The sequence below is a fragment of the Eschrichtius robustus genome, chromosome X (assembly GCF_028021215.1).
Source record: "Eschrichtius robustus isolate mEscRob2 chromosome X, mEscRob2.pri, whole genome shotgun sequence".
NCBI classification, from domain to species: Eukaryota; Metazoa; Chordata; class Mammalia; order Artiodactyla; family Eschrichtiidae; genus Eschrichtius; species Eschrichtius robustus.
The window spans coordinates 119,527,542-119,546,780 of NC_090845.1; the positions used below are offsets into that span (position 1 = coordinate 119,527,542).

Here is a 19,239-nt window from a genome sequence, read left to right on the forward strand (position 1 = left end):
ATCTATAGCCTTAACAATTATTATTTCTCTAATTCATAGCTGCTTTAAATTGTATTTTGGCTTTAAGTAGAATGCATTCATCCTACAAACACGTATAATATAAGGGCACATTATGTACCAGACAGTAGGGTTACAGGAATGAATAAAAAGAGGCACACACCAATAACCTTCGCAATCGTGGGCGAGTGGTTTTATTGTGTATATATGCGTACAGATAACAATCCCATAAGGATTACATATTATTCTTTAGACAGAAGCCAAAGGGTAAACTGTATGTTGAGTAAATAATTCAAAATGGAAGCATCATGGTTTCTCCTTTTGATTTTCTATCACCCTTTATTCCTCTTTTACTTTTCGAGTGACAGAAGAGTCTCTATTTCTGACCAGGCATTTGCTAGCTTCACCAGTCCTGTCTAGTTTCAAACTTCTCTAGTTTTTGTTTTCCATCTTCTGGTTTTAGTAATCATTCTCTTTCAAACACAAAAGGTTCACATAGATTATATACTCAGTACCTTTCATCGTTAAGCATGGCATTTTGCACACAGTAGACCCTCAAATCTCTGGGTGCTTATAAATATGATTTCTGCATCATCTATTTGATTTTCTAACTCTATAGCTAAGGTTACAAGATAGTTTTCTTTTTTAGTATATAGAAGGGGGGATGCAATAAAAGATGAAAAATAAAGCCATTTGCTAATAGAAGGATTTAAAAAAAATCTATCCACAGGCAAAGAGAAGGTTCTTAAGTATTGTGTTTTGGGCAGTATATTGAGTCTTATTTGCGTGTTAGGGACATTTAGAAACAAAAATATTTTAAATCGTAAAGAGTTTTAAATGCAGAATATAATGAAAGGCCTATTTTTTTTTTCAGCCTGCTATTGTTAACGTGCCTGAAGAGCCATGAATCCGAAATTTACGATGTCAGTTTGGTATAAAAATTCCTTTCCCTTCCTTTTTTCCCTCTCTTTTATTAGCTATAAACATTCAGATGAAAACCACCTAACTTGTAATGGACCCCCTATGGAAATTCCTAGAGAATATACAGATAAGTTGAATGTAACCTACACTTACTCTGTGAAATTTGAAGTAAGTATTCTATGCCATCATCTTATTTTTTCCCAAATCAAGTATATAAATATCATATATTTCATTAATATTAAAGCCTTAGTTTCCGTCAGTTTAAAGTTGTGTAACACAGCTTAGGAGCCCAAGAAAGTAGGTAAGTTCTTTATGTTAAAACCATTCAAAAGACAATAATTACAGGAATTGCTGTATTCAATCTACTACATTTCAGGTACCTTGCCCAGTACATTACTTTCTCATACTTCACACTGAGGTTTGAATGAGGTACATGGGCAACCAGAGGGGTGTCTCCTGGGGTTGGCAGACTGGCTGACTGCTCAAGTGAGACCTTCAAGGAAGAATATCTTGTGGAAGAGACACAATCTATTGTAGTGAAAAGAGCTGACATATTGGACATTTGGACTGACCTACAGTTCAAATTGGGGCTTGGCTGCTTACTAGCTGCATGAGCATAGGCAAGTCATGTGATCTCTGAGGCTCGATTTCTTCTCATGTCATTTCATCCTCATTTTCAGAATATATAAAGCCCTTAGCATGACACAGAGTAGGTCCTCAACATATAACATTCATTATTATTTGTACATCTGGAATTTTTCCTTTTGTAAATAGCTATTTTTATAAAGATGGTATGTATTTTTGGTAAATAGATAGATAGGTAGATAGACAGATGGACTATTAACATTCTGGTGAATAATTTATCAGCTCTTCAAAGCCCATGTTTTCCAAAGAGTTTTCTGTAAACTAGTTCCTTCATATTTTATTTGTTTTAGCTTGGTATTTTAAAAGGTGTTATGCGAAAAAAGGATCTATGATGAGGTTACTTTGGATAATGCTAGGTTAAACAATGTTAAAACAATGGCTTTATGAGTATTCACTATGTTAAAAAGCATTGTGAATTTTCAAAAGATGATTATAATATGCAGCATTTCATAGACCATGGCAAGAACTCATGGGGATATAATTTTCTGTAGAATATATAAGGAAAACACTGCGTGTGGTGCTAAAAAGTGTACACCTTTGTACAAATGGGATATTACATGTGCTATTTTCACTTAATGTGTATGTCATGGACATCTTTCCAGGTCAATAAATACAGAGTCACAGCCTTCTTTTTATTGACTACATAGTATATTTAACATACAGGCTGTAATTGACTTATTTAGTGCCGTATTGATAAAAACAACCCAAATGTCTAATTTTTAATTATTATAAACAATGCTTTAATGAGCATCCTTACTTTTTTATTTGTCTGATTATCTCCTAGACTTAAATTCCTAGAAGTAGGATTATTTAGGTAACAGGGTGTGCACATTTTGATAATACCTTACCAAATTCTTTTGCAGAAAAGTTGCTAGGCCTGAAGATCTGCTGTTTCCTCACACACTCAGCAATACTAGGTTTTTGTCAGTTTTAAAAATCTTGCTTCAGAATTTAATTCTGTGAGTATAACAAAGGGAGGTAGATTCATACTAGGCAAACTCCTAATGATCCAGTATATAAACCAGAACACCAATTTTGTAATTTATGTGAAGAAATATAAGTGTCTAGTGGACCACACCATTCATGTCAGCTGGTTAGCCCATCTGCTCATAATAAAGATATATGAGAAAGAAAATATAAACAGAATAGAATAAATAGAAAGTTTCTTGGTGAGCATAGGACCCCAGAGCAAAAGTAAGAGAGTATTAAAAGATGATATTCATGTGCACTAGTGCTATGCTTGCCCATGGACCAGATATCTGGTTCATATTCATGGGTCAGGTACTCTTAGCCTTGGACAGTATTAGAGGTGCTTCTCCAAAAGATGAACTTTGGGGCTTTCCTTTCATAGGGAAAACTTTTTATGACTATGTAGATATATGTATTTCTCTTTATAGTTTTTAAAGGTGATGCATCATATTTTTGATTCAGCTTTCATTATACTTGATTTTATATAAGACTTATTTCTTATGGCTTTAGATTTGCTTTCCTGAGACAAAACCCTAATCACCTTATTTGGGATTAGGTCTCAAATCTCTTTGAACACTTACAAATTGTGCTTGGTGTGTGTCATTTCTATAGATGGCCTGACAGCCGTTATGACACGATTCTTCCTAATCTCATTCTGAAAGCAATTCCAGTTTGGGGATGCCTTGCTTTTGTCCCTATGTATCACCTATAAAATGTTATCTCCATTTTATAAATGAGGATCCTGAAGCCCAGTGAGCTGAAGTAATTTTCTCTGGATCATAGCTAGCAGGAGGTGGAAGTGATATTCAAACTCAGGTCTGTTTGGCCCCAAACTCATAGTTTTTCCACTATTCCATTTTGGCTTTCTATATTAAAGGTCTATTATGTTTTCTGCCTACAGAGTTACTGTAAAGAAAATGAGAAACGTTTATGTTAGAAATGTGTGTGTGTGTGTGTGTACTTTGAATCATCCAGCTAGAGGTCAGGATTACTTGATCCTACAGCCTGCAGTTTACCCAAAGTACAATTGGTGAAAACAGGCAATTTACTAGTCCAATAAGTATAGTCCAGTCTTCTAATCTCTGGATGAAACACAGAAGTGTAATCTGGGGAAAGGAATGAAATACACCCTGAAGAAATTAAAATAACCTTTCCCCAGTGATTGAGAATAGTATTCCAAGTCCAAGCTATTATCAGAAGTTGATTGAAGAGCTGAAGCCCTTATACATTTTTATCACTTATCAGTTGGCTATTAAAATTTTAAGTATAGGATGGTAACTAGACTTATGGTGGTGATCATTTTGAAATGTATAGAAATATTGAATCACTATGTTGTGTAACGAGAACTAACATAGAGTTGTAGGTCAATTATACTTCAAAAACAAACAAGCAAACAAACTCATAGAAAAAGAGATCAGATTTGTGGTGACCAGAGGCAGGGGATGGGGGCAGGGGGAATCAGATGACGGTGGTCAAAAGGTGCTAGGGATGTAATGTACATCATGATAAATATAATTAACACTGTACGTTATATATGAAAGTTGTTGGGAGTAGATCCTAAGAGTTCTGATCACAAGGAAAACATATATATTTTTTTTCTTTAATTTTGTATCTACAGTATATGAGAGGATGGATGTTCACTAAACTTACTGTGGTCATTTCATGATGTATGGAAGTCAAATCCTTATGCTGTACGCCTTAAACTTATACAGTGATGTATGTCAATTAGATCTCAATTAAACTGGAAGAAAAAAATAAAATAAAAAAATTTAAGTGTAGGAGCGCTTATGTTTACAGTAAAAGCCAAGGGAAAGCACATCTAAATTGAAGTTTAGATTCATGCCAGGAGCCTGCATGGTATGGTGTTAGTGGTCTGCCTGCCTGTCAGGAAGTAACTGTGGCAGTCAAAAGAGCTGAAGTGCAAGTTCAGATGCAGCTATACCAAATGGGGGTTTTGGGGAATTGCCTTATTTGAGGTTAGGTCTCAACTCCTTGTTCTTTAAGTTTCCTTAATACTGGGAGGTATTCCAGAAGAGGAATTTTTCCTTTCCCGTTGAAACTCATTTAGGGTGCTTAGAAGGCTCCTGGCTTCCAGACGTGGTGCGGTGGAAAGAACCAGACACACCCAAGGTTTGAATCCTGGTTTTGACATTTGCTAGCTGTGTGAACTTCGGTAGGTTACACTGAGCCTGTATTTCCTGATCTGTAAAATGGGGCTAAAATAGTTACCTCATGTGACTGCTGTCAGAGGTAAGTGAACTAACATATAAAATATTTAGCACAGTGCCTAGCCCGTAGCAGACACACAATGTTTCCTATCCCTTCTCTCAGATACAGGAGCACCTGATTTACTAATGTTTTATACAAGAGTAGCTCATGTATGCAGAGTGCACTTACACAGTGAGAACACACCAAGCCACAATATTCTTTTTTTTTTCTCTTTAGTTAATTTCTTTTAACCACAATATTCTTTTTTTTTTTTGTAGAAATGTGTTTGGCTTTTTTTTTTAATTAATTAATTAATTTATTTTTATTTTTGGCTGTGTTGGGTCTTCGTTTCTGTGCGAGGGCTTTCTCTAGTTGCGGCAAGCGGGGGCCACTCTTCATCGTGGTGCGCGGGCCTCTCACCATCGCGGCCTCTCTTGTTGCGGAGCACAGGCTCCAGACGCGCAGCCTCAGTAGTTGTGGCTCACGGGCCTAGTTGCTCCGCGGCATGTGGGATCTTCCCAGACCAGGGCTCGAACCCGTGTCCCCTGCATTGGCAGGCAGATTCTCAACCACTGAGCCACCAGGGAAGCCCAGACCACAATATTCTTTACCTGAACACCAGAAAGTTGCTGTTATAGTTGTGGGGAGGGCGCCAGGAAGAGTGGTGATGGATATCTCTGATGGTGCTGTTTCTTTATTTTCTGTCTTGGGTTTGGGTTGAATTTTTTTTTTTGTTTACCCAGTGATAATCGTACACGTCAACATTTCTCAAAGTGCATTCCCAAGAATACTAGTCAAATAAGTTTGGAAAATGCTACTTTCTACTGTCTCCTTTCTTAGCTTCACAAAGCACATTAGTGTTTAAAAGTCTCCTAATAAAGAAACCTTTGACTGAGTCTAACTCAACATTTTACCATCGTCTTTGACTATGGAGTACCATTCTGGAGTAACATTTATATCCCACTGCAGATTCCACTTTGTGTACCCTAGGTGTACATGGTTGTTGTGTCTTGTAGTAGCTTACAAAACTCTATTGAACTAGAAATTTTTATTTTTTATTTTTTTAAATTAGAAAAATTTTTATTGAAGTATAGTTGATTTACAATATCATGTAAGTTTCAGGTGTACAGCACAGTGATTCAGTTATACATATATATATTCTTTTTTAGATTCTTTTCCCTTATAGGTTACTACATGATGGTGAGTATAGTTCCCTGTGCTATACAGTAGGTCCTTATCAGTTATCTATTAAAAAAAAAAAAAAAGAACCTCCCGAAGGTTCCTTGCCAACTCCTGGATTTTGGACTTCTAGCTTCTAGAACTGTGAGAGAATAAACTTCTGTTGTTTTAAGTAAAAAAAAAATTATAGTAGTTTAGTTATTCATGTTCATTGTAGAAAATATAGAAAAATCACAAAATGTGAATAAGAGTCATTTAGAATACCACCACGTGCTGAGAACTACCATGAAAATTTTTGTGTATGTAATTAAGAGTGATAATTCAAAATCAGACAGCTGGGTGCGGGTGTTTTTCCTCTAGTTGCGGCGAGCAGGGGCTACTCTTCTTTGCAGTGTGCGGGCTTCTCACTGCGGTGGCTTCTCTTGCTGTGGAGCACAGGCTCTAGGCGCGCGGGCTTCAGTAGTTGTGGCACGCGGGCTCAGTCGTTGTGGCTCGTGGGCTGTAGAGCGCAGGCTCTGTAGTTGTGGCGCTCGGGCTTAGTTGCTCCACCGCATGTGGGATCTTCCCCGAGCAGAGCTTGAACCCGTATCCCTTGCACTGGCAAGCGGATTCTTAACCACTGTGCCACCAGGGAAGCCCGTATATAGTGTTTGTATAGCATTTTTTTGATAAAGAAATATCTTACATTCTTCTTTCTTGAACTAAGTCTTTGAAATCTGGTGTGTGTTTTATACTTAGAGCTCATCTCACTTAGGACCGACCACGTTTCAAGTGCTGAATAGCCATGTGTGACTAGCTGCTGCCATCTTGGCAAAGATCTAGACCTCCACATTTTCAGGGACTGTCCCCTTTGGTCTGTGCTTCTACTTGTTTTTCACCTTTTGTTGCTTCTCTTAATACAGAAAATCCCACCAGGTCCTGTGACATGCATTGATCCCAGGCACTTGGCTGGGTGAACTACAGTCTCTCACCCTCCTGCAGACTGCAGAAGCCTTCCACAAAGACAGTCTCGGGCTAGGGGAGGGGTAGGTGTGATCCTGACACAGGGATGGGGCGGGGCGGGGCGGGGGGGCCTGGCTGGGGAAGCTGAACACGTCAGATGACTTACAGATGTCAGTGCCATACAGCAGCTATGGCGCCTGAGCCACCTGGGTTGCGATCTCCATCCTCCTGTGCCGCCTCTCCCACCTTAGTGCAGCCACCTGCAAACTGCTGTTTGGACGCAGAGCTTGTGGTCATCGGCCGAGTTGTTGGCCTGAGCCCCTGGTCAGGCAGCTACTGGCCACAGAAAGGTTCAGAGGCAAATATAGCAATTTTTAGTTATAAAAGTTTTGTCTTTTTGCTTTTTAATTGAACATCTTATGCACTTTATGTTTTCAGAAAATAATACATGTTCCCAAGTGGGTACAAAGTTTGGTGTTTATATAACAATTTTGTTCAGAAGTTATTGAAGGATGGGACCATAAAGATTAACATTTGAGTGAAGACCTTTTATTCATCCATTAATATAACAAATATTTATTGAGGGCCTATTATGTGCCTAGCATGGGAATTTTTATAAAGTACCTAGTTTAACTTTATTTTTCACAATAGTCCTCTGAAGGCAGGTACTATTTTAAATCTCCATTTTATAGACTATAGAACTGAGACTCATAGAGATAAAGTTACTTGCCCAAGGTCACAAATGTAAAGGATTATAAGTCTAGATTAGCTTGACTACAGAATCCAGGCTTCTAACACAGTCTCTTTAATACATCATGTGAGTTTAGAATGGGAAGGAGTTATGGTGGGTGAATTGACCAAGAAGGCTTTCTAAGAGGGAGGCCTTTAGCTAGTCCTTGAAGGATGCTGAGGATAATTTGGATAGAAGGGGTAGAGGTGTGCAAGGCATTCTGGGAAAGCCTATAAACTGAGTTAAAAGACCTGGCATTTAGGAATCTGGAGAGGAGCTAGAGGAAGGGCTTTTCAGGTAAGAATGTACATGGTGTATGTGGGGAACAGTGAATAGACTTGTCTGATTGAAACAAAACTTTTTTCATTTGTTTATTCATTCAGCAACAGGCAGTAAATGCACTCCACGTGCCAGGTGTTAAGCCCTGGGGTATATAAAGGCCAAAAAGATTCAGTCTAGTACCCCAGACTTTAATTGTTTATATAGTATTGGTAGAAAGGTTAGAAAGGTAGGTTTGGGCCAGATTTTGAATGGCTAAGGTATTTCTATTCACCATATTTTACTTTAGAAACTTACTGTTTTTAATACCACCAACCAAAGGTTTTTTGGTTTCACTCTAATCACATTAATTTTAGCTATGTAGCTACATATGTGAGTTATATAAGCTTTAGTTGTGGGCTAGCTTGGGACCCTAGCCACATATATAGTTGTTTGTTTGTTTTTTTTTTGCAAGATACATTCCTGATTTTCAGGCACCATGGACCAATAACTGAATTGAGAATCAGAGAATTTTGGTGCTGGTTTGCTTCAAACTCATACTGTGACCTTGAGCAAGTTCATTTTCCTTTCTGGACTTCAGTTTCTGCATAGTAAAGTGAGGGAATGGAGCTGAATCAGGAGTTCTCAACCCTATCAGATCGATGTCCTCTTTGAATAACAAATGTTTTATCATTCTCCCGTTACTATTGTAAAATTATGTTAATAGATACTAGATAATTAAACCTGTCTTACACATAGTTTCAATAGGCATCAATATAGCACCCTAACTATAATATAAAGGAGAAATAAAGATAAATTAGTCTTTAATAAAATAATGTATGTTTCAGTATATATTTCAGTCATTGTCAGATGCATGCACCTATGTGTATAATCATTGTAAACATGACATCTACGAATGCATATGGCTATGAGAATATTGTACATTGATGGCTCAAATACCACATCTTTCTGAAGGATACCATGATTTTCTCAAATGCTGATCAATTTTGGTAAAGTTTCAAGCCAAACATAGTACCATTTTCCCTCAATTTACATGGTAGTTGCATTGCTGGGGGAAAAAAATCAATGTATATTAAAACTATGTAAAAATACTTTATCTGTAAAATGAAGTTAGAATCTAGGCGCAGACAATCATAAGCAGTTTTTCACTCACATGAATGTTGGATGGGGCTTTTGGAAGTTCTTCTCAATTCTTTGTGCGGGTCTCCTGGCGCCAAGCAGGACGTCTGGCCTTCTATTCAATACCATGCTGCTAAATTCCAGTAGCATCCCCACACCTTTTCATTATGCCCCCTAGAGGGTGCTGCTCCCCCTGTTGAAAACAGCTAGACCAAAAGAAGCTGTAGTTACCTGCCAGCTTGATTCTTTGATTCCCTGCCTGTCTTTTTACCGAGTGAAACCCATCATGTGCTGTGTCCTGAATCAAGAATTCTCGTCTATATTTCTACATTTGCTTCTTGTGACTTCATTATAAATAGCATTAAAGACCTGCTTACCTTGTATGCATTTATGACAATTGCTATGTCTTATAAAAGATTTTGAAACTCTGGGATGTAAGGATGCAGAATAATTCATTAATTTTAAATGGATTTAAAAAATGGGTTCCACCATTTAGTTATCTTTTTGCGTTTGTCATTTTGTCTCAAATATACCTTAGGATTTTAAAACGATTTATTTTCTTATGCAGGAGTAGTATGTGTTGTGGACTGTTATTTCCAGCAGATGGCAATGTTTGGTGCAAAAACTGCTTGATTTAACAACTGCAGATTTTCTAGGCTCTCTTTGTATTTAAAAGCCAAACTTCATAGTGCATATTTGAAAGTTTCTCTCCTTTTTTTTACATTTTATTTTTTCTTCCAGTTTTACTGAGATATAATAGATATACAGCACCGTATGAGTTTAAGGTGTACAACATAATGATGTGACTTACGTCACGAAATGATGACCACAATAAATTTAGTGAGCACCCATCATCTCATATTAAAGAAATAGAAAAACAATGTCTTTTCCTTGTGATGAGAACTCTTAGGATTTACTCTGTTTAACAGCTTTCATATATAACATACAGCAGTGTCAATTGTATTTATCATGTTGTACATTACATCCCTAGTACTTATTTATCTTATAACTGGAAGTTTGTACCTTTTGACTGCCTTCACATAGTTCTCCCTCTCCCCATTCTCCGCCTCTGGTAACCACAAATCTGATCTCTTTTTCTGTGGGTTTATTTGTTTGTTTTTGAAGTATAATTGATCTACAACACTATGTTAGTTCCTGTTACACAACATAGTGATCCAATATTTCTATCCATTTTAAAATGATCACCATGATAAGTCTAGTTACCATCTGTCACCATACAAAGGTATTACATAATCATTGACTATGTTACTCACCCTGTACATTTCATACTCGTGATTCATTTATTTTGCAACTGGAAGTTTGTGCCTCTTAAGTTCCCTCACTTATTTCACTCCTTTTTATTTATTTTATTTTTTGGCTGCATTGGGTCTTTGTTGCTGTGCGTGGGCTTTCTCTAGTTGTGGCACGCGGGGGCTACTCTTTATTGTGGTGCGTGGGCTTCTCATTGCAGTGGCTTCTCTTGTTGCGGAGCACGGGCTCTAGGTGCGTGGGCTTCAGTAGTTGTGGCACGCGGGCTCAGTAGTTGTGGTGCATGGGCTCAGCTGCTCCACGGCATGTGGGATCTTCCCGGACCAGGGCTCAAACCCATGTCCCCTGCATTGGCAGGTGGATTCTTTTTAATTTTTAAATTTTATTAAACACATATATATATTTTAAATTTATTTATTTTATTTATTTATTTTTTGGCTGTGTTGGGTCTTCGTTGCTCTGCGTGGGCTTTCTCTAGTTGCAGTGAGCAGGGGCTGCTCTTCGTTGCGGTGCACGGGCTTCTCATTGCGGTGGCTTCTCTTGTTGTGGAGCACGGGCTCTAGGCGCGCGAGCTTCAGTAGTTGTGGCACATGGGCTCAGTAGTTGTGGCTTGTGGGCTCTAGAGCACAGGCTCAGTAGTTGTGGTGCACGGGCTTAGTTGCTCCATGGCATGTGGGATCTTCCCGGACCAGGGCTCGAACCTGTGTCCCCTGCATTGGCAGGTGGATTTTTAACCACTGTGCCACCAGGGAAGCCCCTTAACTCCTTTTTAAAAGGCTTGATATGAGTTTACTTGCTTAAGGTGATTGACAGTCTGGTGAAGAGATGCATGCAATTCAAATTTTGAAAGATTAAGTCACATTTTAGTATAGGAACAATATTTTAATGAAATGGCTAAGATGAATCCTTTCATACACTGGATATTTATCCCTGGATTTGTCAGTCCTGTAAATTCAGATTTTCTTATAGGTTTTAAAAAAATAGTTTATTTCAAAACAATTTCATACTACAGAAAAATTGCTAGAATAACACAAAGAACTCCCATAGTTCCGTTAACCAGACATCCCAATTGTTAACATTTTACTTCATTTGCTCCATTGTTCACTCTTCTTTGTGTGTGTCCATTATCATTAGTCTTTCTGTGAATCTTTTGAGAGCTAGATGTTGTCTCATTACCCCTATATCCTCCAGAGTATCTTTCCCTAAAACAAGGTCACCCTCCTATATAACTAGCATACAACCGTGCAAACCGGGAATCAATATTGGCATTACATTACCATCTGATTCACATTCATCCATTCAGATTTCACCAGCTGGCCAACAATGTCACTTTTCTCCTTTCTGATTCACTATCCTATCCAGGATTACATGTTATGTTTAGTTTTTGATCTCCTCCAATCTGGGCCAGTTCTTTAGTCTTTCCATGTGTTTCATATTCTTGAAATTTTTTTAAAAATTTATTTATTTTCTATTTATTTATTTTTGGCTGCATGGGATCTTCATTGCTGTGTGCGGGCTTTCTCTAGTTGTGGCGAGAGGGGGCTACTCATTGTTGCGGTGTGCGGGCTTCTCATTGTGGTGGCTTCTCTTGTTGCGGAGCACGGGCTCTAGGTGCACAGGCTTCAGTAGTTGTGGCATGCGGGCTCAGTAGTTGTGGCTCGAGGGCTCTAGAGCGTAGGCTCAGTAGTTGTTGTGCATGGGCTTAGTTGCTCCACGGCATGTGGGATCTTCCCGGACCAGGGCTCGAACTTGTGTCCCCTGCATTGGCAGGCAGATTCTTAACCACTGCGCCACCAGGGAAGTCCCTCTTGAAATTTTTGAAGAGTACCGACCTTACAATCTGTAGGATGACCGTCAACCTGGGTCTGTCTGATGGTTCTTCGTGTCCAGGCTCAGGCCATGGATTCTCGACAGGAAGACCACAAAAGTGATAGCTCACATCAGTAGACACATAACGTCAACCTGACCTTTCATGGATAATGTTAACCATGATCACCAGGTCATCAGGTGTCAACTAAAATCCATTGTTGAATTAAAACTCATTTCAATTAAAACCCATCATTTCAGTTTTTTTTAAAGCAGTGTATATTGGCTTGCTTCATACCCACCCCCAAACTTCAGAAAAAAACACTTAAAGATACCTAATTTTAAATAATAAGTCATTTCAAACATAACTTGGTCAACCTGTACCAGTGTTTTCCTTTTGCTAAGAGCATTCCATTAATTTAAGGGGTAATAATACTGCATTAATGGTTTAAATGTTTACTGGGGATTATCATTTAAGATCATTTATTGGGAATATTTTATAAGAAAGCTATTGAAAGGTTGAGTTTGATTGCGCACCAGCAGAAACAGCTGGTGATTATATTTTCTTGTGTTTTATTCTGTACTGAGCACTACAGTATTAAAAATACTTTTATAAATTCATTGTTAAAATATTTCAAAATACTTAACATACAAAAATGTAAGATATTAAAATATTCTATAAGAAATAATGACTGAAATTGAATACTGTTTTCTAATTAAACAAAATACCCTAATAATAAACCTATTTGCAGGAGGTGGATTTTGTGTGTTGCAGTGACAACTGAAAGTTGTCTTTTAGTTCAAATGTTGAGTTCAATTTAAATAATAATATTGATAATACTCGTATGTGGTGAAGACTGCAAACCATATAGAAAATGTATAAGTAAAATTCTCCCTTCCTTTACTACCCTCCCCCCAATTTCTAGTCTCTTGCTCCAAAAGTATAACCATTATTTTTTCTTCCAGAAAAATGTCTGCATCTACAAAATATGTATATAATTTGGGGGGGGGAATAGGATCTTGCTGTACATAACTTGTCTTACTATATACTTTTCACCTTTCTTTTTTCGCTTAATGCTATTTCATAGACATAGTGTCACCTATAGATGCACATCATTCTTTTTAATGGTTACATAGTATTTCTTAGCATGGATTACCACAGTTTATTTATTCCCATTCTGATGGGAATTTTTGGTTTTTTCTAGGTTTTTAAATTTACAAACAAAACTACAGTGACATTACATATACCTTTGTAAGCATGGTATGAAGTTGCAATTAAGATGAAAATGTGGTCTGGACAAAAGGAAATGAAGTATGGGGTGGACTTAGGGTTACAGAAAAATAGTAGCAAAATGGTACTATTTCTGGTGAACAGCAGTAAGCTAAAATTACTTTTTTCCTAGTCCCTTTCTGAAATGAGGTAGAATATCAGTAAATAAAAAAATGATAAAAATATCAGGCTAGATTGCATGATTCCATGAAGTTAGCAGTAAAGAAATAGAGACAGTACAGGCAGAATAACTTTCTGTCTGTTTTAGGATTATAACCAGTAAAAAGTCAGTTAAAGTTTGGTCATGTGATTTTTAGGAAAACAAACATATCAAGTGGGGTTCTAGATGGGATTATATTTTGGAGTGCATGTCTCATACCAGCATTCAGTGGTTTAGGTAAGCACTTTATGAAATAAAGAATAAGTAGCTTCATGGTAGGAAATGTATACAAACACACACACACATACATACATATATGTATTTTAAAAATTATTTTGTCACCAGAGATGATCTTTTTTTCCTTTTAGTTTTATTGAGATATAATTGACATATAGTACTGTATACGTTTAAAGTATGCAGCATAATGATTTGACTTACATTGATGACCACAATAAGTTTAGTGAACATCTATCATCTCCTATAGATACAAAATTAAAGAAATATAAAAAGATTTTTTCCTCGTGATGAAAACTCTTAGGATTTACTGTTTAACAACTTTCATATGTAGCGTACAGCAGTGTTAATTATATTAACCATGTTGTACATTATACCCCTAGTACTTCATCTTATAACTGCAAGTTTGTACCTTTTGACCACCTTCATCCAGTTCCCCCTCCCCCCACCCCCATCCGAGATGATCTTGAGTGACATTTTTCCTTCTCTGTGGCTAATTTCCCTTCTCCTTCCTCTCCCCCACCTCTCCACATATGCAAAGAGAAAGAAAAAAGGAAAATCTGTATTAAATATACTAAAATGTATGCTGAAGGGAAGGAGAAGGCTGAAATGTCCTAGAGATAAGATGTCTGCGTGTAAAGAGTAGTCCATGCTGGGAAGTAGGCAGGATAGGACTGTGGCAGTGGACACTGTGCAAAAGATGGAATGAAAACAGGATAGACGCTTTCATTTGTGGGGTCAAAGTCTGAGCAAACTAGAGTGTAAGAAAAAGCAGTAACCACCTGGGGTGGAGGAAAGTCAGGATGTCATGAAAGACTGGGAAGAGAGCAGAGAAAGGTGAAAAGATTAAGTATGAGAAACCAAAACATTGCAAGTGGTCAAGGCAGGTCATATAGACGAGAGGACTGTGTTGAGATAATGTCTGTGAGTGAAGGTGGATTCATTCTCCACGTATTCTTTTTCATCCCTATTAGGGTGCCAAGCACTAGGAGAGGCTCTCAGACGTGGCGGTGCATAAGGCCAACAGGCTTCTGCTCGCAGGAAAGTTATATTCTAGTGGATTCAGAGTGAAGGGACTTGATTCCTCAGGAATCTTCAACAGGACAGACCACAGAGTTAGGAGTCCTTCAGGACTGTGGAAGGAGTAGTTTCAACATGAAATCGAAGGATGGACCAACTGAGAATGTGATGATTGGGGCTGTCACAAAGCGTTGACAACGAGAGTAGGATCTTCAGTTAGTAACTTAGGAGACTGATCAGAGAAGCCGACGAGAAATAGATGAACCTGTGTGTGTAGTATTTTTTTCCCCTGTTTTCCTCATATCCTATAATAAACCAGTTTTGAATGGAAGAAGACTATAAAGGTAAAGATGAAAGTAAGGAAAGGTGTGATTCTATGAGTATGGTCTTCTGAGGTGATGATTTTCCTTATATGCCATTGCCTTTATTTTTTAAAAAAATTATTTTATTGAAGTATAGTTGATTTACAGTGCTATTGCCTTTAAAGTGAGAATAGCACCCCCTTCTCCTCCTCCTATTTCTATCCTTATTCTTCCTTCTCCTCTACCTCCTTCTCCTCCTCATTATTATTATCATATTGTAGCTTTTCTAGAAAATCTTCTGTTTGGGCAATAGTCCAGGTCCCATTTTGTCACACCACCCAGAACTCTCTTCAGATAAAATTTATTTACTTATTATTTTTTTAAAGATTTACTTATCATTTATTTTATTTATTATTGGCTGCATAGTGTCTTGGTTGTGGCACGTGGGATCTTCATTGAGACATGCGGGATCTTTTGTTGTGGTCTTCTGTCTAGTTGCGGCATGCGGGTTTTCTCTTCTTTAGTTGTGGTGCATGGGCTCCAGAGTGCGTAGGCTCTGTAGTTTGCGGCACACAGGCTCTCTAGTTGAGGCGCGCGAGCTCAGTAGTTGTGGTGCGAGGGCTTAGTTGCTCCACGACATGTGGGATCTTAGTTCCCTGACCAGGGATGGAACCCACATCCCCTGCATTGTAAGGCGGATTCTTTACCGCTGGACCACCAGGGAAGTCCCTGGATAAAATTTATTTAAATGCTTTCTTTAAAGGGGTTGTGAAAGGGAAGGGCGTCCAGATAGATTGTGGGGCTAATCTCTAGTAGTATTAATATTTATAATGTAACAATAAATGTACTTTAGTTTCTGTCTCAAGCTAATTTACTTATGACATTTAACAGACATTTTAGACATTATCTTAGTGGCATTTTTCCAGAACAGTGCTGGCCTTTTCATAGATTCTGGTGAAACTTTTTTGATGTGTCTGGATTTGTCTGGGTGGTGGGATGGCAGAAGGTCTTGATTTTGATTTGGGCATAGATTTTAAGGTTCAGTTTTGGAAACAGTATGTAAGAGCTGGTAGGTAAGTGGTCCATGGGGTCTTTACCCCGAAGCTTGATAAAGACTTGATAGAGTTAAAAGCCTTGGTCCATCAGCTAAGAAGTCAGTCAGTCAGTCATCAATTCAACATTGATTCCTGAACTTCCATGCTCAGTTTCATGTTCTGGAACTATGTCTGTGTTCCTGATCTTATTCATTTCCCCTTGTTTCTTTTTGGGAATGTACTCTTACAAAGTTCTAAAATAACCTTAAGAATAGTGTTGCTTCTATTGATTTATTTGTAATGCACTTTTGTGATAGAGCTTTTTTTTAAAAATTTTTTAATTTATTTGTTTTTGGCTGCGTTGGGTCTTCGTTGCTGTTCGCGGGCTTTCTCTAGTTGCGGCGAGTGGGGGCTACTCTTTGTTGTGGTGCGCAGGCTTCTCATTGCGGTGGCTTCTCTTGTTGCGGAGCACGGTCTCTGGGCATGCAGGCTTCAATAGTTGTGGCTCACGAGCTCTAGAGCACAGGCTCAGTCGTTGTGGTGCATGGGCTTAGTTGCTCCATGGCATGTGGGAATCTTCCCGGACCAGGGCTCGAACCCATGTCTCCTGCATTGGCAGGCGGATTCTTAACCACTGCGCCACCAGGGAAGCCCCTTGTGATAGAGCTTTAAGTTCATTTAATATATTGATGTATTCAGCCTTTGATCCACATTTAACCTTAGAAAACTGATCGACATAATGATAATTTGAATGTCTTTCTTTTACGTGTGCACACATTTTCTTTTTAGTATTCAAATAAGAAACTTGAGACTTAACTTCTCTTTTTCCTTCTTTATGTTTTGTAGTATTATGAATTCCATTGTTATTGCTGTCTTCTTATCTGGAATGGTGGCTATGATCATATTAAGGACTCTCCATAAAGATACTATCAGATATAATCAGATGAGTTTTCCCGTAAGTAAAAATGCACATATTTGATTCAGCAAATATTTTGAGTGCCTGCTTTGCCCAGTTCTCAATGTTATATTTCTACTTAGAGTATAACACCTTGAATACAATGCATTTTGATGTCTAGTAATTTTGCATATTATGCTGAATCAAAGTACAGAGTGTTGTGTTGATTCTTAAAAAGTACAGGTAAGTTTATTCGAGAGTTATTTGCTATCAACTCTTTGGTTATATTCCTTTTCATGTTTCTGACCTTTCAAAATATCATTATTTAAGATTTTCATTAATTTGCAGCATGAGATAAATGTATGAAACACTGCAAAATACTACAATTTAGGGTAAATTTAGTTTTATCAATTTATACTGTTTTGACTCTTGTAATCATTTGTGTATTGATGAACTTTTAATTTCTATAGAATTGGTTGAATCTTTTTTTTTTAAATTAATTAATTTATTTTCGGCTGCGTTGATCTTTGTTGCTGCGCGTGGGCTTCCTCTAGTTGTGGTGAGCGGGGGCTACTCTTTGTTGCGGTGCGCGGGCTTCTCATTACGGTGGCTTCTCTTGTTGTGAAGCATGGGCTCCAGGTGCGCAGGCTTCAGTAGTTGTGGCACACGGGCTTAGTTGCTCCGCGGCATGTGGGATCTTCCCGGACCAGGGATTGAACCTGTGTCCCCTGCATTGACAGGCGGATTCTTTTTTTTTTTTTTTTTTTTTTTTAATTTCTGAAACATATATATTAACATATTTCCATACAAATACAAATATAAGATTTTAAGAAATTTCATGTAATGTCTGAAACATTTATATTAACATATTTCCATACAAATAACCCAATGAAAGTTTAGTATTAGTTGTTTTGTTTGTTTTTTTATACTGTAGGTTCTTATTAGGCATCAATTTTATACACATCAGTGTATACATGTCAATCCCAATCGCCCAATTCAGCACACCACCATCCCCACCCCACCGCAGTTTTCCCCCCTTGGTGTCCATATGTCCATTCTCTACATCTGTGTCTCAACTTCTGCCCTGCAAACTGGCTCATCTGTACCATTTTTCTAGGTTCCACATACATGCATTAATATACGATATTTGTTTTTCTCTTTCTGACTTACTTCACTCTGTATGACAGTCTCTAGATCCATCCACGTCTCAACAAATGACTCAATTTCGTTCCTTTTTATGGCTGAGTAATATTCCATTGTATATATGTACCACATCTTCTTTATCCATTCGTCTGTTGATGGGCATTTAGGTTGCTTCCATGACCTGGCTATTGTAAGTAGTGCTGCAATGAACATTCGGGTGCATGTGTCTTTTTCAATTACGGTTTTCTCTGGGTATACGCCCAGAAGTGGGATTGCTGGGTCATATGGTAATTCTATTTTTAGTTTTTTAAGGAACCTCCATATTGTTCTCCATAGTGGCTGTATCAATTTACATTCCCACCAACAGTGCAAGAGGTTTCCCTTTTCTCCACACCCTCTCCAGCATTTGTTGTTTGTAGATTTTCTGATGATGCCCATTCTAACAGGAGTGAGGTGATACCTCATTGTAGTTTTGATTTGCATTTCTCTAATAATTAGTGATGTTGAGCATCTTTTCATGTGCTTCGTGGCCGTCTGTATGTCTTCTTTGGAGAAATGTCTATTTAGGTCTTCTGCCCATTTTTGGATTGGGGTGTTTGTTTCTTTAATATTGAGCTGAATGAGCTGTTTATATATTTTGGAGATTAATCCTTTGTCCGTTGATTCATTTGCAAATATTTTCTCCCATTCTGAGGGTTGTCTTTTCGTCTTGTTTATGGTTTCCTTTGCTGTGCAAAAGCTTTGAAGTTTCATTAGGTCCCACTTGTTTATTTTTGTTTTTATTTCCATTACTCTAGGAGGTGGATCAAAAAAGATCTTGCTGTGATTTATGTCAAAGAGTGTTCTTCCTATGTTTTCCTCTAAGAGTTTTATAGTGTCCAGTCTTATATTTAGGTCTCTAATCCATTTTGAGTTTATTTTTGTGTATGGTGTTAGGGAGTATTCTAATTTCATTCTTTTACATGTAGCTGTCCAGTTTTCCCAGCACCACTTATTGAAGAGACTGTCTTTTCTCCATTGTATATCTTTGCCTCCTTTGTCATAGATTAGTTGACCATAGGTGCGTGGGTTAATCTCTGGGCTTTCTATCTTGTTCCATTGATCTATGTTTCTGTTT

The 19,239-nt window shown here is 37.9% G+C and overlaps 1 protein-coding gene across 1 annotated transcript in view; it reads left to right on the forward strand.

The window, feature by feature from the left end:
* Positions 1 to 19,239, forward strand: part of LOC137756440 (transmembrane 9 superfamily member 2-like) — a 109,340-nt gene that overhangs the window by 36,120 nt on the left and 53,981 nt on the right. Inside the window, 3 exon segments of the mRNA XM_068532696.1 lie at positions 975 to 1,086; positions 13,652 to 13,731; positions 16,931 to 17,031. Coding sequence (XP_068388797.1) covers positions 975 to 1,086; positions 13,652 to 13,731; positions 16,931 to 17,031 — 293 coding nt within the window.